Source organism: Dermacentor variabilis, chromosome 1 (assembly GCF_050947875.1).
Source record: "Dermacentor variabilis isolate Ectoservices chromosome 1, ASM5094787v1, whole genome shotgun sequence".
In the NCBI taxonomy this organism is placed as follows: Eukaryota; Metazoa; Arthropoda; class Arachnida; order Ixodida; family Ixodidae; genus Dermacentor; species Dermacentor variabilis.
This window is the reverse complement of record NC_134568.1, coordinates 229,367,113-229,390,142: the sequence shown is the minus strand read 5'-3', so window position 1 is coordinate 229,390,142 and position 23,030 is coordinate 229,367,113. Positions and strand designations below refer to the sequence as shown.

The following is a 23,030-nucleotide window of genomic DNA, read 5'->3' as shown; positions in this document are numbered from 1 at the left end:
CTCCCAGAGGCACCCATCGCTTGCAATGTCATACTTGCGGCAGCCGGCTTGCACAATGATCGAGCGCGATTTGCAGCTCGCGTAAACAGACGCACGGTGCTGCAGGATTACTGCTGCTGCTGCTGAACGAGACGCTGGCCTCGGACGAGCGGTTCTCTGCGTGCCGCGTGCTGTTGGCGGGTGCCAACGGCACCGCCTCGCATCCATGGGTCGCTTACATGGCGTCGCTGAGCCGCGCCGAAGCCGGTCGCCTTGCGGAGCGCCGCAACTTCCAGCTGGCCAACGTGCCGTGGCTTCCAAGCGAGGACGAGGACGAGTCGGCGGTGGCAGCGACGGCGGGCCGACCGCGCGTCGATGCCACCACTTACCGCGGACGCTGGTCCAACGCCTACTACTCGTGCCAGTTGCGCCGTTGGCTCGTGTCCTATACTGTGCTGGTGTTCACGGGAAAGGCGCCGCCACCGGCATCCTCGTCCGGCTCCCCGTCGCCCTCGAGGTGGGTCGATTGATTGATTCATTTATTGATTTGCTTTCGGGCGCTTAACGTATTCCGCAGCTACATCTCATCTCCAAGATATGTGCAGTAGTGAAGACCTCAGAAATAATGTTTGAGCTTTGGAGCTCTCACACAAAAGCCCCAGCAAATTAGATACACGCTATCGGCGGAGTACGTCCGCCACGGCCGGGACTAGGCTACAGCGGATGACGAAGCGCTTGCTCGTCTACTCATGATCAGTTTTGTGCCCTGACAGTACACATTCTTATTGCGAAGATTAATACGTGGCTGCTCGCGTGGCGCCGGCTGCACTTGTAGTACCTATTTTTGTTTGACCGAAAAAAAGAAAGCCTATACTGTAAATACAAGGCGCCAACAAGAAACGCTACATCGCCTCATTTGCAGTTTACATAAAACACAGAGCCCCTGTTAAAGCCCTTGCGAAATGCAGTAATTTTTTTTGCGACATTTATTCTCTTTCTTCCTCACTGGAATTGCTTGAGGCGCGTATGCAGCAATAGTCGAAATATTAATATTTCCGACCCTGCTGTTCGCGAGGGAGGGCAACGAGGGCACTGTTACAGTTTTTAAGGACTATATACATGGAAAAGCGGCTGTAGCCTGAACTGATGTTTATAGCGCTACAAGTGCTACTGTGCTGAGCGGTGATAGTATTCGGTGACAGTGCACCCGATTGTGAGTGTGTGTCTGCGCTCCTTTTCTTTCTCTATCTCTACTTTCCTGTCACTTTACTTCCCCCTCCCCTCATTCTCCAGCGTAGGGTAGCAAACCGGATATTCCCCTCTGGTTAACGTCCATGCCTTTCCACTTTCTTCTGTTTCTCTCTCTCCGACCCTGCTGTGCAACGCAAACTCCTACTGCGAAATTTTAAGTGAATCAGCATCTGTGTTGATTCAGCGTTGTTCTTGATAGACCATTTTTCCCGATCTTCCGCTTGTGAGCGACGAATAGACTGCGCAATATCTAGCTTTCCTGTATCTGGCAACACATCATCTTGGAACAAAATTCTACGGTCTTCAAAGTCATCGATGACCCAAAGACGTGGTGACTGTATACAACAAGACACCAGCACCCCTGTTTTCAACGAAGTATCGCTTTTATAAAAGCTTCGCACAACATCTCGTTAACTTGTCTTGTTGATTGTCTACCGTTGCGCAGCAAACATGCAACCGAAAGTCCATAACCACGGAGGTCCGTAAACTTCCTCTGGAGCCGTAGAGAAGCCATAGAAAAAGTGAGAACAATCGGTGATCTCAGTAATCGGGTCATATGTTCTAATATGAGCACATGAAACGTGACGGGTATATGACGGTATTTTTTTCCTGGGAAGACAGAAATACTTGCTCCAACTTGAACGCATTTCGTAGTCCTGACCTAAAGCTTACACTGTGTATGGAGACTCGAAATCAAGAAAGGGCAGAAAAGTAACAACATACACTGTAAACGAAAATAAACCCACCTGAGAGTTTTTAAGAGGTGATGTGCCCTAAAACCTCCCCTCTCAAATATTTACTCCGATGTATGGGAGCAAAACAGCGCCATCCCCTCGTTTCACTCCGCTGGCTAGCTGCGGGAGTATTAAGGCGACGTGACGCGATTTTACTCCGCTTAAAAATCTTGTTCTCCCGTGAAACTCCGACAGCGAGTTTTAAAGAAACTCCCATCCGCCGATACAGGTTGGTCACGTGGCGCTTCCCATGAGGCTGCGCGCCTCGCCAGCGACCGGGCGCGTTCGGCGGAGCGGGCAGTGCTCATGGCTGACGGTTTGTTTACGTCTGTGATGTGTCGTTCCGCGACAGCGTTTCGTCAATTTGTTTCCCGTATTTCCTTCCAGAAAGTGTTATTGGCATGCCTGAAGCTCACTGTATCTCAGCATCAAGTACATTAGCTGTAATCGCTTTGCTGACAACGATGATTGCAAGAACCACGTTTTCAAGTGCGGAAAAAGGCTTAGGTATACCTCGAAGCTGCTCACTGGCTCGTGATGTCGGCTCACGTTCTGGCTGTGTTTTCGTGCTGCGTCACCCTGTCTTGTGTTCTTCAGTACGTGAAATGCGACTTCTATGACCTTTTAGTACATGCTGACAACGTCCAGTGTAGTGTTTGAAAGGACCGCGTAGCAATGGCAACAGTAGCCACTGTTCGAGCGACGACATCCGCGCTAGTCGCGCTTGAATGGCGTAACCCAAGTTCGTTGCGGTGCTGTGTTGCCAGTGGGAAAGACCGGAGTGCAAGCAACTGTTTTTATGTATCTGTGAACGGATATCCTCGCCCGAAGAAAAACGGTAGGACATAAGTATGCGTGCTGAAAATAAAGCTTCTTATTGAGCGATGTGAATCGAATTGTTATCGCGCATATATGTTTTGGTCACGTCGTTGCTTCCTATATTGCATTAACATTACGCTCTATCCGAGACATTGATTTAGACGCATGCCTGCTGGCTCCGAGTTTAGGGATTCACTCGACAGATCAGCGATGTAGCTCCTTTTCGCAACCGAGACAGATTGCTCGGACGCAGAGCAAGTAGTGCGGTGTATAAAATGTATGACTGCGCATTTCTCGCTGTTAATTATGTCGGCTGCTGCGGGTCATGCTCAAACGTAATAATTTCTTGCTACGCTACCACTATATCGCAAAAATTTAATTTTGCTATGCAACACATGCACTTACATTTTTCTTGCTTACTGTAACTAACGCACTACTTTTTGGCCGCGAACGCCGGCAGTGTGCGAAGTCGCTTCAGCACTCACAGAATGGCATGATAATTTTGAAAAATTACGCCATTAACTTTTTCTCTCTCACTATTTTGAATTAACAGTTTTGTGTTGCTTAAGGTATTCTGTTAATTTCAGAGAGAGAGATCTCGTATGAACGAGCATGTGAGTCGTAATTCTGAAAACAGCACAGCTGCTCCCTAGGCGGTTTCGAGGCACACAATATCGTGGCTATATATACTGGCACCGTTGCTTCTTGAGTATCGCGTGTACGTGTGATGTCTTTCAAATTTCTGCATTGGGTGTTTCTGAAATGTTTATGTATGTCATGATATATGTGCTTTCATTGACTTGTTCCGTCGAATTCGACGCGGTCTCGTGTGCATATTTCGAAATTTGACCAGCAGCCTCTGCATGTAAACATGTTCGCGCAAACTCACGCGATGGCTCTTTTTATACTCCCATTGCACCTCGAAAGAACTCCGTCAATAGCAAAGCAAAAAATAAAGAAAAGACAGAAAAAAAACTCCCATAATTCCACGCGAAAATTCCGCTCGTACGGAGTAAAAATTCTACTCCGATCATACGGAGCAAAAAAAACTCCGAACCGGGGGGTCGCTATAGGACAAGCAGTATACTCCCACCTCGGAGTTATTTCCGTTTACAGTGTATGCAGAAGCCGTACTTTGAAACGTTTGATGGAAAAATACCCGAGCTGAGCTGTTTCTAACATACCTCCCCTCGTAGTTACATTTAGACCGATGGGTCAGTCATGCTGCAGTTCATCAGCTGCAGTATTTGTCCCAGCAAAATCTACAGTGATAAAATTTAGAACATTGCACTAGACATCAACGATGGCTGTCGAACTTTCAGCTCTGCGTGCAGCAATTCAATTGGTCAATCAGGAAACATCCCAGAAAAGACGAAGAACCTGCTGCTAGCCTGTCTGAGTAGCTCTGCCTACATTTATCGTTATTTTCGTTATTTTCTGGTAATATTCCTGGTCAGAACGGTTCAAGACGTCTGTCGACTCGAAAAGGTACCTTCCGTATCGGAGACCGACGGGTGCTGCGCCACCCGCCGCCTCACAAGGTGCTAGAAGGAACCAAGCTGGCACCGACGAGCACCCCGCCATGACCTCCCAAGGGCTGACGCCGGGTCAGAAACGCCAGCTGGTTTGTACAAGCCAGCCTGACTGCAAGCGGTAAGACACTGGTGCATTTGAAGACGAGTCAACTATCATCGATGACGAGAACGTGGCGAACGCTTCAGACCTAGACATGGACGAGGGTGGTTTCCGAATTGTGCGCCATCGTAAAGACAGGGCGGAAGGCATTCCAGTGTTAATCACTGCAACATCCGAAAGAGATCATTTAAGGCAAGTAAACCCTATTGTCCTGTATTCTCAGCTTGAAACGATTCTCGGCGGAGCACCAGTGAAGAGCCACTTCACAGCACAGGGAGCACTGCTCTTAAATGTAGAGACAGAAGGACAAGCCAACGTCCTTCTAGAGACCAAGAATATCGGTGGCATAGTCATATCTGCCCGTGTCCCACACAGTTATATGCAAAACACGTGCATTGTTAGAGGAGTCCCTAAATGGTACTCGGATGAGGAGCTGCTCACCTACCTGAGACCTCAGGGAGTATTCCATGCAAGAAGAATCATCCGTCGGGTCCAAACTTCATCATCTGAATGGGAGTCAAGGCGCACTAACTCGGTGGTTCTCACATTTGCTCCAAATTCTGAACGCCCGGAGAAGATCAACCTTGGTTTCACCAGACATGAGCTTGTCGACTACGTGGAGACACCACCACGCTGTTTTAAGTGTCAGCGCTTCGGACATATCGCTAAGTACTGTCGTGGGGAACAGAGGTGCAAGCGCTGTGGGGGACCTCATGACTTTAAGACGTGTGCAAGTAAAGACAACTTTGTGTGTGCAAATTGCGGCGGTGACCATCCTGCTAGCTACGGTCGATGCCCGGCGCGGACAGCTGCTCAGCGAAGAAATAAGATGTTTGTTCTGGGTTCAAAGAGTGCAAGCGCACCATCGAACACGAAGAAGACGTCCAGAGCGCCACAACTAACTGGTTTGGAAACAGAGTACGCATCTCATTTCCCGCGTTTCACACCGATAAACGAAGTTATTGAGCCAACGCAAACGGTCACAGCGGCTGCGAAACCTGTTCGAAAAGAGTCCGAAAAGCGCACCTATGCGGCCGCAGTAAACCGACCTCAAGTACCACTTGGCAACAGTCAACAGGAAAACTGCCAGCATGTGATACGCGCTTTGTTCACGGCACTACGTTCCCACGTCGCGAAGATGCCTGCTAGTTCAACGAAGGATATGCTGGAAGCAGTGCTGGCTCTTGAGTCAGTAATACTCTGCTCTACTTCCACATACACTCAGTAGCATAATGGCAATGTCTCGCCCACTTGGTCCATTCCGTCGTCCAAAAGTGCCCTTAATAATGCAATGGAACTGCGCCGGTATTCTACAGCGTCTTTCTGAACTCAGCCTTTTCCTTCGAGACATACCTATACCAATTCTAGCCCTCTCGGAGGCTGGTCTCCCAAATGGAAGGACGATCCCAGGGTACATCAGACATGGAAATCCGAGTATACCATCATTTGCAAATGGAAGTGCGATGATATACATCACGCGAGAAATACCTCACGTCACCTTACCAGTGCAAGACCTTTGTTCTACCTTCTTGGAAGTCGCCGCTGTGCAAGTGTGCCTAGGAAAACGAAAACTCAGTGTGGTGTCGGTGTATATAAGTCCGCGCAGGAAGGTCTCCATGGAGGCGTTCATAAAGGACCTTTGCATTCGTTGCCCCCTCTCCTATAATAATCTGTGGGGACTTTAACGCACATCATTCGTTTTGGGGAGATAAGACTGCAGATTCCCGAGGCAAGGAACTAGTCACAGCCGCGGAAGCTGCTGACTTGTGTATCGCGAACGATGGCAAACCGACTTTCTTCAGACCACCAGATTCATGGAGTGCCATAGACCTCGTGATCCATTCTATAGACCTTGTCGTATCGTCAACAACAGCCCCAGACAGGATGGGCAGTGACCACTTTCCCATCTTCACCAACATCACCGGATTTCACACTGCTGGGCGACAATTCTGTGCTGTGACCCGCTGGGACACATACAGAGAAGCGTTGGACGAATCCCCTGGTGAGCTGTTCGCAGATATGCTGCGGAGCAAAAGAGCGGCTACCTCAATGTTGAAACTGCCAGATCATTTCCCTACTCCTGATTTGAAACTAAAGAACCTCTGCACAGCGCGTAGGAGAGCGGAGCGAAAACTAATGAGAAAAACGGGAAATCCATCTGCGAAAACTGAATACAACAGGATAAACGCTGTCGTCCGTCGTCACACAAAAAGATTAAGACGAGTTCAATGGGCTGCTTTCTGTGAGAGTTTATCGGCGTTTACTCCCATGACAAGGATATGGGGAGTAATGAATAGCCTATCCGGAAAGATTCGCCTACACAGGCCATTCGAAGCACTTGCTTTAAAGCAAGGAAAAGATTTGCAAACCCTTGCAGAAGATTTTGCAGACGTATACACATCTGGCAGATCAGCAGGAGTATCGAACCCTCTGTTGTCTGAAGCATTCCATACCATGGATACGCCGTTCACCTTTCGTGAGTTGGATTTGGCGCTTAGCAAATTAAGAAGACGCTGTGCTGTGGGTCCCGATTCGATCAGCAATCAGATGCTGACAAATCTGCCATATGAACGAAAACGAGCACTTCTGGACATATTTAATCACGTCTGGAGCACAGGAGAGATCCCAGAAGCGTGGAAGACAGCATGGGTGGTGCCAGTGCTCAAGTCCGGAAAGGATCCTGCAAACCTCACCTCATATCGGCCAGTATCGCTAACATCATGCGTATCAAAGTTGATGGAAAGACTAATATGTACGAGGTTAACATGGTATCTTGAGCAAGGAAATAGACTGCCATCATGTATGACCGGATTTCGTCCACGGTTGAGTGCCCAGGACAGTGTCTTGGATCTACTGAGCCATATCGAGCACCATCGCGTAGACGGCCTTTCCACACTCGCCATCTTTATGGACGTTGCCAAGGCATACGACTGTGTGCTTCATACAGGCATCATCAACGGACTCCGAGCCATGGGCGTCTCGGGAAATGCTCTTCGATTCGTCCATGAATTTCTCAGTGATCGATGTGTACAAGTTAAGCTGGGAAGTATAATGAGTGTCAAGCGACGCATTTCCCTCGGCGTCCCACAAGGAAGTGTCCTATCCCCCTTGCTTTTTAACGTTGCCATGGCCAGCCTTCCAGATGCCCTGAAAGTAGGTCGGACGGCAGTTAAAATGTCCATCTACGCAGATGACATCTGCATTTGGATCTCGGGGTACCAACACAAACGTTTGGCCCGGATAGCCCAGGCCGCAATCTCCACTATCGATCGCCACTTATCGACGCTTGGCCTATCCTTATCAGCAGAAAAATCAGCCTTCATGCTTTTCCCGGGAGTGAGACGCAAGTCAACACGTCTGACGCTGAATATCAGAGGGCATTCAATTCTTCGTGCAACTCATGTTCGATTCCTGGGCGTCACCATCGACAACAAGCTACTATGGCGTGGTGCGGTCGAAAGTGTTGTGGCTGCATCGGTGCAAAGAATCAACGCACTTCGTCGATTGGCAGGTGTACGTTGGGGAAACAATCCTATATCCATGCTTAAACTGAACGCTGCACTGATAACAAGCCGCATTCTCTATCAGCTCCCTCTGATATCACCGTCATCGAGTCAATTCGAGCGCTTGGAGGCAGTGCACAGAAAGGGACTTCGCTTGGCGATGGGAGTTCCAACGGCGGCTTCAAACAAGAAAGTCACTAATGATGCAGAGTCTCTTCCACTCCGCCTCTTGGCATCTCAGGCCTTGCTGATGCAGCTATTAAGGCTGGGCGAGTCACGCGCAGGCACGGCGCTTCTCCGGCGGCTAAGATCAAGAACTCGCTCACATTTCCATGCGGCGCTGAACACCTTCCGATTTTTAGGATTGGAATGGCCTAAACGAAGTCGCCTTGGCCCGCCATGGTCTTTTCCGGACGTTACCTGCAGCCTCAATGTACCCCACCTACCGACGAAACGCACCATTTCAACTGCCGAAGCCAAGTTTATTGTGTTGGACCACTTGAGCACTTTGTTTCAAAGCCATCTACAAGTGTACACAGACGGTTCGGTGTGTGCACAAACAGATAGCTGTGCAGCGGCATTCTGCATACCATCCCTTGATGTGTCATGGTCTGGCCGGCTGGATCGCGTAGTTTCCTCTACAACAGTAGAAAGCGCCGCAATCACCGCGGCTTTGCGGAAACTACGTGCCTTTTCTGCACGAGATTTCGTGGTGCTGACGGATTCCAAGTCAGCAATACAAAGATTACATCGGGGCCTACCTCTAGAGAAATTTACAAGGCAGTCTCTGGCACTGATTGACGACCTCACGAGCAAAGGATTTAACATAAGGTTTCAGTGGATTCCATCACACGTAGGAATTGATGGAAACGAGGAAGCTGACGCCCTTGCACGCCTAGCGCTGACATGTGTCCCAAAAGTGAAAGCTCCAAAAGCTTTTCAAAACCCTAAGGATGCAATCCGCCTTCACTTTAGACAGATGCACAAGAATCCACACGAATCATGTGTGACTCATGGATTTACACGCGAACAAGCGACGCTTTTATACCGCATCAGGACCGACTCCGCATACACCCCAGCTTGGTTATTCAAGACTGGGCTTCGCGCTTCCCCACTCTGTGTTTTCTGTGGTGACATTGGTGACATCGAACATTTCATTTGGCTATGCCCACAGTTTGACACAGAAAGAAAAGCGTTGGTCGACAACCTGCAAAAAAGCGGTCTCACGCACAGGACCTTTGAAGACGTTGTTTTCCCCGGAGGGCCCGCGGCATTCAGGAAGAGAGCGCAACGCCTGCTGATAGCCTTCCTGCGAGACACGGGGCTCATCGACACCTGGTGACACATCCCTGATCTCAACTTGAAGGAGGATCAGGCGGAACAATTGCCGGCTATGTATGCCAGGCTAACCCCGCCTGCTTCAACATCACCACCACCACCACCACCATCTACGATTCCAAGGGGGCCCTCAAAAGTTTGCTCTCTGCCTTACGCCGTGGACCTCACGAACAACTTATATATTTATTTATTTATTACGAATACTTTCAGAGCCCGAGGGCATTACAGAAAGGAGTGGGTAATACATATACAAGTGTGCAATAATACAATTTATGAAATACAAGTTAACAAAATAAGTAATCTTCAATGGCATTTCTGAATTTAGTGTTGATAATGGCAGCGATGGATGCAGGAAGGTGGTTCCATTCGGCACTGGTTTTTGGAATGAAAGGATAATTATATAAATTGGTTCGGCAAAATGGCCGAACTTGTCGCAGACACGCGAGAAACTTGCCATCGGGCAGTTCAAAAGGGCATGACATCGCATTTCAATGGTTGTCAAGGCACTGTGGGATCCTTGGAAACGAGCAAGCAGACGCATCCGCACGATCTTCACATAACAGTGGCGATTGCGTCGCTATACCGATGCCAAGAACAGACCCAACGGTAAAGCTCCATGCGCTTGCTCGAGAGCTTACGCTGGCCCAATGGTATTCCGCAGACTTTAAAGACCAGCGCCATTTTTCCCTGGATCCTCATCTGAAGTTCCGCTTTCCACATGGCTTCCAGGTAACTCTCATCTGTCGCCTGTGGCTTGGAGTCGCTATTACCGATGCGTACTCATACCTCATCGGAATGGCCACAAGTCTGGATTGCGAAGTTTGCGCGTGCAAAGAAACGACAACGCACCTTCTGTGCGGTTGTCGTCGTTTCAATGCACAAAGTCCTTAGCACCACGATCGACAAGATTGACAACCGTCCCCTTACGGAAGCCAGAATTCTTGGACCCTCGTCCCAGCCGACGTCGGCCCGAACTGCCTAAAAGCGCTAGTACGCTTTTTAAAACAAACGGTACTCATTGGTCAACTATATAATGTGTGAACTGCTACGTTCCCATTTTTTAAAATCTTTTCTTGATTTCTTATCTTTTCTACCCCTTACCCCATCCCCCAATGCAGAGTGGCCAACCGGACACTTAACCTGGTTGATGTCTCTGTCTTTAACCTCCTGTTTTTCCTTCCTTCCTTCCTACATTCATCACGGTCAATGTTCTGCAGTGCACTAGATTTGCTGCAAACTACGCGTAACATTCATTTGTGACATACAACACCCGTACACCAAGACAGCGACATAGGCCCTTCGATAAACACGTCGCGTGTACGTGTATTGCAGGTAACTGACCATGTATCTACAAGCCCGTAACGGTACCGCGCTTTCTGCCATCCGACGTGAAAGGTATACTCGCGGAGCCAGGTATGGTCGCGTATTTTCTCCGTCCAGCGCCATTATATTATCGACAGTTGCGTCTGTCATCATTCTGTCCTCCGCCTACGACGGCCGCGCGGCAATGTTTCCATCCGTCGCTCTTCGTCTCGCAAAGCAGGTAACGAGAAAAGCCTTTCGGCGCTGCCCCTTTCGGCGGCTGATTGACGACGTACCCTCTTCGCCGCCCTCACGGCCCAGATGCGGCGAAAATGGAGGGCGGCCATGTCCGGCGCCGAGCAATAATCGGCCGCCGCCTTCCCATGCAGCCGTGGCTCCATTCTTGTGCCCCTTCGGGAACCCGGCGGCGCGCTTCTTCGCGCGGCCCAAAGGCGCTAGCGTGCTGGCTTCCCCCTCCGCGCCACGCTTTCGCCCTCCGCGTCTATTTCTCGCAGCGTGGGCGCGGTGACGGAGGCCAAGTAACGATCAAAACAAGGCGCGGATAATGCCGTTCTCCCCCGGCAGCGCGGGCCTCGGCCGTGTTTACGAGATCCGTCGCAATCAGCGTCATCATTGTTTTGGACACTCCGGTGGCGTGTGGCAGCCGGGGATGAGATATAATTCTCCCCGACTTCCTGCCCCATATGCAGCTTCTCGTCCCGTACTCCTGGCGCAACAAAACACAGCGCTCTGTGCGTCCGTATAGATCTGCCAGCCGAGAGACCGTATTCGGTTCACCAGGAAAAGAGTTGTGTAAGAAAATTCCTCGAGAAGCGTCGGAAACGCGTCGGCAGGAAAACAGAAATACAATCTTCAGTCCTCCGCGGACGTCACCGGGATACATAGCGTCAAAGGTGCTTGATATTTTAATGAAATGACATCTATTGTACTTATGCTGTTTGCTTTGAAGACATCACCCGACCGCTGTTCAAAGGCGCTTTGGATTTGTTCCCTATAGGTGCTTGAATTCTCGACATTAGACGTTGGCAGAAGTAACTAGCGCCACGTGGAGTTATAGTTATTCAGGCTAGCACCAACATAATCCCTAATCTTTGGGCTCGTTAGTCTCTTCTTTTTTTTAACCAAGAGACGTTTCCGCTCCCCCCCCCCCTACCCTGAAAAAAAAAAAAGTTTCGCCCGAAAGGCGCAGCTTCACCCGATAGGCGAAGCAGCGATTGCGAAAGCAAATTAGTGGACAACTAGCTATAGACCGTTTCATCGGGCGAGGAGGATAGGGCGCGCGGAGAGCCTTTCCTCCTCTCTGGCTTGGGCGATACGGCGCGGCGCTGCTTGAAAATATTGCTGTCGCGTGCTGCGGAGCGATTTCGAGATGTTTTAGATCTTACTTTGTGAAATTTACGCCATGTTGCTTTATATAAGGTCGTCAGGGAAGCCTTTCAGTTCATCTGTAACTACTGTAGGCAGAGATATGTCTTGGGGGGGCGCAAAAATGTGACGCGCATATTCAGCCGCGGTGTACGCGCATTATCAGTCGCGGTGCGTGTACGTGTTGTTTACTATTTTGCTTATATCGATTTTAATGAACAAAGAAAACCGGCGTCTCTCTATTACCAGCATTAAATGATAAATCAGCTCACTGTCTGATCGATTGGCGTAGGGAGTAAAACATAAAACATAAGAGCGCATGCTCGTGCACGGCCAACCTAAGGCAACCACGAAACATCTGAGCGGCAGGCGCTATCAAATATTTGTGATACACTGGCATCGTTCTCGCGCATTTCAAGTCTAGTATGCTTGAAATTATCATATGTCTACGCTAGCCTTGCTGCATGCGGCCCATGGCGCTGCTCAACACAGCGATCACTGCGGTTGGTGAGCCAGCACGATACATATATAAGCTGTGTGCTTCGGCATTGCCTTTTTGGCCTGTATACAGCCATAATATATGAGAGGGTTCGCATAAAAAATGCGATGGCTATTTTTGAGCGCAAAATTTCCGTAATACGTATGAGTGTGTCGTAGAGAACTGAACGAACACAACCGAAAAAAAAAAATTCGGTTATCCTCTTTCTCTAAAAAGCAAAAGAAAACGGGCTAACGCCGCACAACTTTTATACATATATAACCGCTGATGCCGTATGCTTGGACCATGTGCTATATAGAACAAAAATATCTGTTATCCAGCACCTACTACTGCTTAGAACGCTCGCGCAGTTCGTAAACGGTCGCTTTGCTGGACAAGCTTAATTCAGACTGTAAGGTTTGCTGCTATTACTAGCCAAAACTATTTTATTCATGGGTGGAAACCTCATCCATCCAACCAAGTAGTCACGCAATGTAACCTGCAGCGAACAGTTTGAACACTTGTCAAAGTATAACAGCACAGCTCCTATTGTAGCAGAACGGTACCCACGCTGTTACGATCGTCGCGTATGGTTCACGGTTCCTAAACCGCAGCTTAGAAATTGAGGATAATACTGCAATAAGGTCACATTAGTGATTGGAACATTCGGAAATAACACAATTGATCTTCGAGGCTGATTGTAGGCTCAAATATGCGCGCACACATCGCGCTGCGTGTTCCGTCCACCTCAACGCCAGCAGAAATTCCGGCCATGACGCCTTAAACCACTTCAGCACGTCTCACAGAACCGTTTGCCACGTAGAAGACGCACGTCATACTAAACAGACCGCACGACCGCGAAAACAAACACCAGAACCTACCGCCGAGCGTATACCTACCATGCAAAAGACCGCTTTCACACAAGCCAGTATGGCACTGCTCATAGGCGGCGCCACTGCGTTCACAATATGGTGACGCCTACGAAAAAACGGTCTATACGAAGTATAGTAGTTTTATCGGCCGTATAAGCTTGTAAACAAATGCATACTATCTATATTAACAAGCATGGTGTCACACGCGCACAAGGAAGCATGAACACATCTCACTCGATGACCGCGGAAACTAAATAAATAAATAAATAAATAAATAAATAAATAAATAAATAAATAAACCAGTGAAATCTTTATTTCAGATTGCAATACAGCGTGCAGTACAAACTGGGGGTATGAAAGAAAAAGCAGTCGAGAAGACCACTCCCTGTCAAAATGCTGGAGTGAGGACGCGCGGCAGCAGCAGCGAGCGAATTTATCTTCGTGCGTCTTATCGCATCAACGCGAACTAAGCCGCGAAAACACAGCACGCAGTGGGCTCTGTACCCGTCTAAGATAGTTTGAAGATACAGCGGCCCGGGAGGTCACCCGGAATAGAACGCGCCCGCCTCCCTACTCACCCCCTGGATCCTTGCGCGCGACGGAAGGCGGCGCGCTTCCTCCCCGCTTTCCTCGTTTGCGTGAGCGAGATTGAGCCGCGATCTGCCGGCTAAACCTCAGACGCCTTCACTCGCACATTCAAATGACGGCGCGCGGTGACGATTTGATCGCCCTTGGACCTTATACGGAACCTCATGTCGACGCCGACAGCGACGGCGACGGCAAAAAGGCACCTGGAGCGTCCATATATCGCATTAAAAAGTCGGAGATAGAAAAGAGAATTAACATTCATTCAACGGTTTGTTTGTGGTAAGGGAAACTCTTTTCCAAGTTCTTCAGTAAATTTGCACTTGCGTTTCGGCATTATTCCCGGTGGTTTGCACACCATATGCGTGACAATCAAGAGGGCATGAAGCGCATGAAGACGGTCAGGTTAGTGCGCTTTGGCTTGGCTACGGCTCGTTAGTCAACGCATTAAAGAAAGCATTGTATAGCTGGATCGAGAAAATGTACGAGCCATAAGTAGTCATGCGTTCTAGGAGGTGCGATCGTTCGCTTGCCCTCACGGGATTGATCAGAATGGCAATTTCGTCTGCAAAAACGCCACCCAGACCGAACACGTGAAGGGAAGCTAACAGTTCGCTTTCCGAATCATTATAAAATCACAGGTACTGCTGCCTACCTTCCAGCAGTGCTTCGCGTTTCCGCCTGCCTCTCGAGTATTCTTGGCCAAACGTGCTAACTCAAACGTAACACAATTAAGTTGTGGAACAGCGGGACGACGGCGCTAAAAGCGGTAGGTGTCCCGCCTAAATAGAGACGTCTTGCCACCTTAACTTACACCAATGACACCGTATCGTCTGCGAGTCGCTTGCATTTAATTCAATTCAATTTATTTTTATTTCCAGAATTACAAGTATTCTGATGGATACCAAAGGCTCAAAGCTGTTGGAAAAACAGCTTGACTAGGCCGATGCCGTTATCATCTCTGTTGAATCAGTAAGATCAAATTCATAGTGTCCCATATTACGACATAGATGGTAACTGAGCTTTCCGCTCTCTTTACCGCGATTATTTACATCACTCAAGAACAATCGGAAATATGGGCGGGCCTTTGCGATTCCAAGCCACCCATTCAAAACCTGCTGCCAAGCCTACGTCACGGAACCTACGAATAGCTAATATACCAGGTACTGGAGCCCCTCCACCTGGCTCGCGGAAAGGGCCAACAACGTTTTTCATTGGTTGCCAGGGCATTGCGGCGTCGCTGGCAATGACCTCGCTCGGTCCGCCCACGACACTACCAAGACAGTTTAGATTCCTGTCATATCATAGAACGGACGCTGCGAGAAAAACTTAGACCACTGGCTCCTGACGCCTCTCTATCTAATTGGAACTACCTCCCCCCCCCCCCCCCCCCGTTTCTCGAGCTGTAGCCTACGAATTCTCAACATTTTTATCGTGAACCTCCAGCTTTCACAAAGCTTCTGCCGCTGCTATGCAATATTTTATTGTGTCACTTGTGGTTGGGTGCGGCATTCAGAAAGAGCTATTCGTTTCTCGCTGGGATGAGTGACACACCTTCGTGCGAGAAGTGCGGGTGCGAGGAGTCTATCGAACATCTCTGCATCTGACTGCGCGGTATGACGACCAGGACCTTCTACTCCGCATCACGTTAGATAACCTGGATTCAAGATCATTAACGGAGAAAAAAAATACTTAGACGCTGGCCTGACAATTTAAGCCCAGAAAGCAATATGTGCATTACTGTAATTCCTCAAGTCCACAGACCTTAGAGTTGAGAGCACTCGATAGACTCGGAGCACTCGCAGTTCATTAAAAATTTCCATACCAAGGAAAACAAAGCCTGACTTTCTTTTGCATTTTTTTTCAGACTATGCATCCTTTCAGAAGTTAGATAACTAAAATTTTCTTAAGTGCGAACCTACTATTAAGATTATTGATATTCTTATTCTTATTATTATAATTATTATTAGTGTACTCAGACCTCAGTAAAGCCTTTGACGTAGTCAACCAACCCCTACTGCCCGAGAAGCTTGGGCACTACGGTGTTGAAATTGCTATTGTAGCTCTACTACGTAGCTATCACCTCGATTAGTCCTGCTTCGTGATCGTCAATGATCAATGTCCTTTTGTCTATACGGTATATAGTGGTGGGCAAGGTTCCGTGCTAGGTATGCTTCTCTTAATTTTCATCATTGATGTTATCTCAGCAATCCAGAAGTCTTCATTTCTGACGACATCAAGATGTTTGAGAAGATGCACAGTATTGAGGGCTGCCACGCTCTGCACTGCGTCCTATCCTCGTTCTCTAAATGGTACCAGCTAAACGGGCCCACTCTAAGTTAATCGAAAACCATAATTGTGTCATATATGCGCAAGACCTACAATAACGTCTTCCCTTATTCTATTGGTCGTGCAGTGCTGACGAGAGCTGCTTAATAAAGCAAGCTTTGTCATAGTACATTAAGCTTATCGGCCCACTCTAAATGCATTGCATCACGAGGCCTGCCGGGGCTCGGTTCCGTCTGCAGACGTATAACAGATTTATGTACCCTAATAATAGCTCTATGCAGACATTCCTCAGCGCCAGGGCTAGAGGGCATTGCATACCGCACTTTGTGTAATTTTGGTGAACGAACTCGAAAGGCACTCCTGCTCCTGTACAACTACTCGTGGCAGACTGGCACAGTTCCGCAGGAATGGAAGTCAAGTCACCTTATTCGGCTCCTCAAAGCTGGCAAGTCACCTTTGGACATTGCGTCGTATCGTCCGATCGCGCTTTTTGGTTCTGTAGGAAAAGTAATGGAATGGATGCTTCTAACGCGTCTGGAGTGGTACCTAGCGCACTATGAAATTTACCCAGACACGTTGACAGGATTCAAGCTCAGCCCTTCATATATAAACAATGTTGGCGTCTTTGTAACGTACGTCGAATTCCGGAAGGCCTGTAAACGCTTGTCTGCTGCCTTGTTTCTGGACGTTGAAGGGGCTTACGATAATGTCAGCCACGAAGCCATCCTTAAAGCGTTCGAAGAAATAGGACTTGGTGGCAAGATATAAATCAGGGTTCGTAATTACCTACAGATGCAATCATTCTATGTGCTCACAGGGGATGGCACGTCACCGCAGTACTACAGTAGCCGCGGAGTCCCTCAGCGTGTAGTACTAAGCTCAACGCCTTTTGATCTAGCTCTTATTGGACTACTCGAGAACCTATGAAGCACCGATCGACTCTCTACTTACGCCGACGACATCTGTATCTGGGCATATCGGGTGGCACGGCTTCAGCTTCACGCTCGGATTCAGAAGACAGCGTCATGGACATCATGCTACCTGGTAAACAAGGACTGGAGGTGATGTGCAAACAGTGCGCAGTGGTGGCGTTTTCCTGGAAGCCAATGTTTGCGTACGGCATATCAATCAACAGACAAATGATATCATCCAGCAGAAGTGACAGGTTCTTGAGGGTTTGTGATTAAGAGACCCTTCCTGGACTCCTCACGTGAACCATTTGAAAAAGCGACTGATATTTGTCATCTGTTCAGGTTCCTTGCAGGAAATATCTGGGGGTTGTCCACACAATCCATGTTACAGCTGTACAATATGCTGTTTGTTTGGTTTCCTCCAGTACAGCCTACCTGTTATATCGAACACCTGCAAAACTAATATGCTTACAATTCAGAGCATTCAGGCCCAAGCTCTGAGGGTATGCCTTCGATTACCACGCAGTGCGTCAGCGGCTGAAACTAATGCCATTGCTCAAGATTATTCAATCACGACGCGCATTGCCTTCGAGACAATGCGTGCACACGTCAGGCACTTTGCCCGGACCTCTTGCCACCACCTCGCTGCACTCGCCGTGGAAAGACCCCGCACGTCATTTAGTACAAGTGTCAGTGCATATCGTACCTCGCTTACATCGGGGTACACACCTGAGGCCAGGCCGGTGTCTCCTCCATGGTGTTTGTGCCGTCCTGAAGTACACCTCAGAACTCCAGGACATCAGAGAAAGTGAGATCTACCACCGTCTGGAATAAAACAATTCAGCTTACTCCTGTTGTACGAGAGATACAGTAGCCACGTACACATCTATACTGAAAAATCGGCTACATCAACCAGTTCTGGCGGTGCTGGGTTTATACCGACGAGAGGAATAACACTGCTATTCCCGACGTCACATGTCACGGCGTCCACGGCTGCAGAACTCACGGTTCTGCGCAGTGCGCTTCAATTTACTGACACAGAGAGTCCTGGTACACAGTCCATGTTTTCCGACTCGAGACCAGCTTTAGACCGCATGCAATCAGTTCTCCGACGTGGAGCTCACGAATACCTAACATACAAAATCGTCAAACTTCCCCACGACGTCAAACAGAAAGGCAACGAAATTATTTTCCACTGGCTACCTGGCCATTGCGGCATCAGTGGAAAGGATCAAGCAGACAAAGCTGCCCGAGAGTCACATCAAGAACTACACAGCGTTCCCATTCCTCTTTTCAGGACAGACGCTGCAAGTCAGCTTCGTCACCTAGCACGCAAGCCCTCTTTACCAGAGTGGAACACCCCGAATACAAGACGCACCAGGTTGCACGAACTGAACCCTTCGCTCCAACTCCGACCTCCACCCGGGATTCACCGACGTGAGGCGTCGCTTCTATTCCGGCTGGGGTTGCGAGTGGCTTTCACGTAGGCGAGCACTACTCTGATTGGAAGGACACACTGCTGCGTGCGACGTCTGCGGCAGCGAAGAGAACATCGAACGTTTATTGTGCCACTATCATCGATTTCAGTCGGAGAGACAAACATTATCTATCGCATTGCGACTTGACTGTCCGCCGTTGTCCGTGCAAGTGCTGCTTGAAGAAGACCGTCTCCATCGCGCGTCGGCCCACAAAGCTGTGAAGGCGCTTTTGTCATTATTGAGGGCGACTGGCCTATGTGAACGCCTTGACTTGCTCAGAGCCTCCGCGTGCGTGCGCAAGCTCCATTGCTTCTTTCCTTCCCCCCTTCCCTCCGTCTATCTCCTCTGTCTATTCCCTCTTTCCCGTCCTCAAGAGTAGGGCAGACAATCAGACACATTTCTGGTTAACATGCCTGCCTTATCTCTTTCTCTCCTCCTCCCAGTGTACCCCACTTCCCTTCCTAAAATTGTTTACGTCCACCTGTGTCCCATTAGTTAAATATGCCTCAGCGGTGCGAAATGACTCAACCAATTCAAGCAGCATTTTAATCGAGCGTGTGCAGAAGAAGTTCATCAATATATATGCATCGTTTTCTGACCTCACACACCAACAACTTTTCAAGTGTGAATCCTAAACTTCCGTCACTTAGCTGCAGACTTAGTTGTACCGACATCCCCTTTTTATACAGAAGTATTAATCAAATTATGACACCTACGGATCTACTAGCGTCTGTTTCACTGTGGGTTTCGCAGAAGATTATCAGGTAACATAGGCCATTCCACGTTCCTGCCTCTTTCAGCATACACATGCCTCTAGAGTCTCCACGGAATGAAAAGTCTGTTTAAACGTTATTTTCTCTACATTAATAACCTTCAAAACGTGCTGTATTCTTTCTGCTACGAGCTTCGTACTTTCTGTTCCGCCTTCTTTCTAAAGCTGCACTACTCGCCTGATTTCTTATAGTTTCTCTCTCCTTCCGTAAATATTCTCTGTGTCTAAATTGTGTGTTATTACTGTGTTGTTGCTCGTTGGTTAGCTGTTTATCCAGCTCTTTCTTTGTTTTTGCTTTTTCTGTGCACGAGACCCAGGCCGCACTGTTCTTCCTGGGCACTTAAGTAAATTATTATTATTATTATTATTATTATTATTATTATTATTATTATTATTATTATTATTATTATTATTATTATTATTATTATTTAGCAGTTCATTTGTAAGAGCGGCTATGAAAATGGCTTGCGTACTGTTCGCTCTTCTTAAGCGTTCTCATGCAGTCTTCCTCTAGTTTTTAAGTATGTGTTCAGAATATTTTACGAACTTTCCACTGAGCAGCTAATTAATCGCACAGAAGGTGTGTCAATGGTATAATTTATTACGTTCATTCCAGCTCCACTTGGTAAACACTTTTAGTGGTACCATCCAACATACAAAAGCTTGGAACGTGTTGAGAGGCAACGATGCATATTCTGTCTCCGTCCTTTGTTTGCAGTGCTCTTTGTACACAGCAGTCACTGACTCGAACGCTTTTTCTTACGTACCATGTGGAGGTTAGAGCTAACGTGCCCGGTATTGGCTATCTGAGGCCAAAAAGTGAGGCTCGTAGCTCGTTCCTGCCCCGAGGCGTACACAAAAGATGTCCGTGGTGGGTTCGTTGACTCACCGGCAAGGTGTAGAGGCGGCTCCAGCACTTGTGTTAACGAAGGCATTTATTCCCCGATGTGTACAAGAGGCAGGTACGACCGAGGGTTACGCCACAAAAGAGACAGTAGTAATATACGGGGTGACAGCTCCCGAGAAATTCGCTCAGCCACGCGGGGTTCAGGGTTGCGTGGGACCAGTTGGGTCCCGACATCCGATAGCTGAGAGCGCCGGAGGTGAATCTGGTGGGCGAAAGCGCCCGCGCACTTTGGACGCTGCAGGAGAGAGTTGCACGACAGAGAGAGAGAGAGAGAGAGAGAGAGAGAGAGGCCCACTCCTCGGGCACCGTTCGTACGCGCGGCGCACAGTGTAACGTGAGCAGCGCGCGAAGGCAGCCGGCTCCTTGTCGGGCCTGCTCCAGCGGCCGCGGCGAATATACGCTAGCTCAAAGAAGGCCAAAATGGCGCTTTTACAGCCACCACTCAGGGCAAAGGGTCCAAATCGTACGTGAACCGGAGAGGGGCGCCCAAGGGGTGAAACGTCAGGGAAGCAACGTACACTGAAAAAAAAATATGCACATGCATATTGCGTTGAACTACATTGTTTGACAATATGTAGCAGCAAAATTCGAACCAATCACCGAAACTTTTTGCCTCCTAATGCCGATAACATTAACGACCCTCTGAATCTATATGTATGAACGCCTTGTTAGGATGTTTGTCAAAACAGCTCCCAGCATCTTTAAAAAAATACCTAGATACTGCTAAGATTTCGCCGAATGCGTTAAGATTGTCCCAAGAACCTTAGATCTATGTATAATTCCTAGAGTTGGCATCCTTGTGCTTCAGCTGCCCTTCATTATTTGAGCAGGTATGACGTATGCGCGCAAAACTATTTTTTGGTCTGGAAATTTCCCTTTCATGAGCAGAGAGAGAGAGCGAGAGAGAAGTCATAAGGGAAAGGCAGGGAGGTTAACCAGACCAGCGTCTTCTGTGACTACCTGGCCTGGGTAAATTTGCATACTGTTGTACAGCTTCCAGAGACTCATTGGCAATAACAAACTCTCGTCGCTTTGTCAGTAGACCTTTATATATTTCCACGCGTCGTTCTACTTTTTGCATGCGATCATTTTCACCAGATTGCCACTGTTATCAAGTTGTCGCGGGGTGCGAGGCGCGCTTATACAGTATGCGAACGTTCTTGAACCTTGTTGCAAATTGTATAGCAAAGTAGGTTTCCCTGATTAAATCGCGCGCGCGCCCCGAATAATAATGTTAATTCTCCAATATTGGAGGCTGCCAGCTATGATTGAGGGTATATGCGGTGAATCAAGGGTAAATAGCGGGCACAGTTGACCCACGAGATGAGGGGCCCAAATTGACAAAGCTTTTCCTTCGTATGGGCTCTAAACCCTTGGCCAGCCGCCTTGTCTAATCATATGCTCAGCATTAAAGATAGGTTTAAATTTTCTGTTACGAACAAATCTACCGTAAAGGTTTCTTGTAAATACGGGCCCAGATTCGACAACCGACAATTCTAATCGCCTCTATCATTGTGATTTGAGCGTTGCTTCTCTTTGTGGTCACAAGTTTGCCAAATAAAGAGGTAGATTGTTGACTCATAGTTTCGGCAGTGTTTTATACTTTATCACCCATCACCAAAACAACCTCGCGCTGTTAATATTCGATGCTACCCTTCGGTTTTGCCCGTTCAATTACTCACACATCTTGTAGCCAACCGAAGATAATATCTGGTTAACTTCCCTGTCTTTCCTTTGCCGTCCCCCCTCCCCTCTCTGTCTCTTTCTACTCACACATTTCTTGTAAGCCATTGCAAGGGCTGCTGAACCAGACAATGTAATCTGTGAACCACAGGTTTCTGAGTTTTCTGTTCATCCTTGAACCCAAGCGATCCTAAGAGGCATCTAGAATACTTTTTGCAAGCATCCAGTAAAACATTTAAAACATTGTGTCCTCTTATCAGACACCCCCCGCAGGTCAACGTCATCTGTACACTGCATGTTGGTGAGGTATTCCTCGTTGACACTTACAAGTAATCCATCGCAGTCTATCATTTAAAATAATTCTATAAGCATGCAGAAAATAAAGTTGGAGAGGTTTGTAACTCCTTGCCTGACACCCGAACGATTCCCCTGTGCATCCTCAACTTCTTGATTACAACATGCCTCTTTGACTGTTGATATCTCTACTGAAGTGAATGCCCTTTCGTTATCTTTTAGGACCTTGTAGATGTGCATTGTAACTTCTGCCTACCGTCTCTGTTTGAAATACAACTTATGCGTTTGGAATCCGCTCACAGGAAGCCCGTGGCGATGTTGAGCGTCGACTTGGACACGAGCGGCATGGACATCGACCAGTGCGACAGTGGCGCTCCGGCGATTGCGCCTCGCAATGGAGGCGAATCAGCAGCAGCCCCAGTAACAGCCGGTGCACTCCGCATCACCGCCTTCCACGGCACACATCGCTGCCACAACCGAACCTCTCAGGTTGGAGATGCATGCATGCTTGTTGTGCTGCACTGCCGTCACTGTAGCTGCAGTATCGAGAGAGAGGTGGAATGGACAGGAATGGACCACATATCTTCCTTGTAGTGCCTACGATAACCACACCTGTGCGCTAGAAATTCGGGAAGGCCGGCCAGCAAGTAGTGGCTCTACAAAAGATAGCACTATTATTATTCAGGGAGTGTCATGAGGAGATATAATGCCCATTCACACTAATGAGTCGATTTTCTCCTCCAGTTCAACCGGTGTCTTCATCATCGCTGCCATTTACTTGTCAAAATAAGGAGAACACGGTAGAGATGTTGGT

General features: G+C 48.3%; 1 protein-coding gene across 1 annotated transcript in view; it reads left to right on the top strand.

The window, feature by feature from the left end:
- Window positions 1–23,030, top strand: part of LOC142558347 (putative G-protein coupled receptor CG31760) — a 230,400-nt gene that overhangs the window by 135,974 nt on the left and 71,396 nt on the right. Inside the window, exons 5-6 of the mRNA XM_075670494.1 lie at window positions 106–496; window positions 22,519–22,705. Of these exons, the coding sequence (XP_075526609.1) occupies window positions 106–496; window positions 22,519–22,705 (578 nt within the window). The remainder of the gene's footprint in view (window positions 1–105; window positions 497–22,518; window positions 22,706–23,030) is intronic.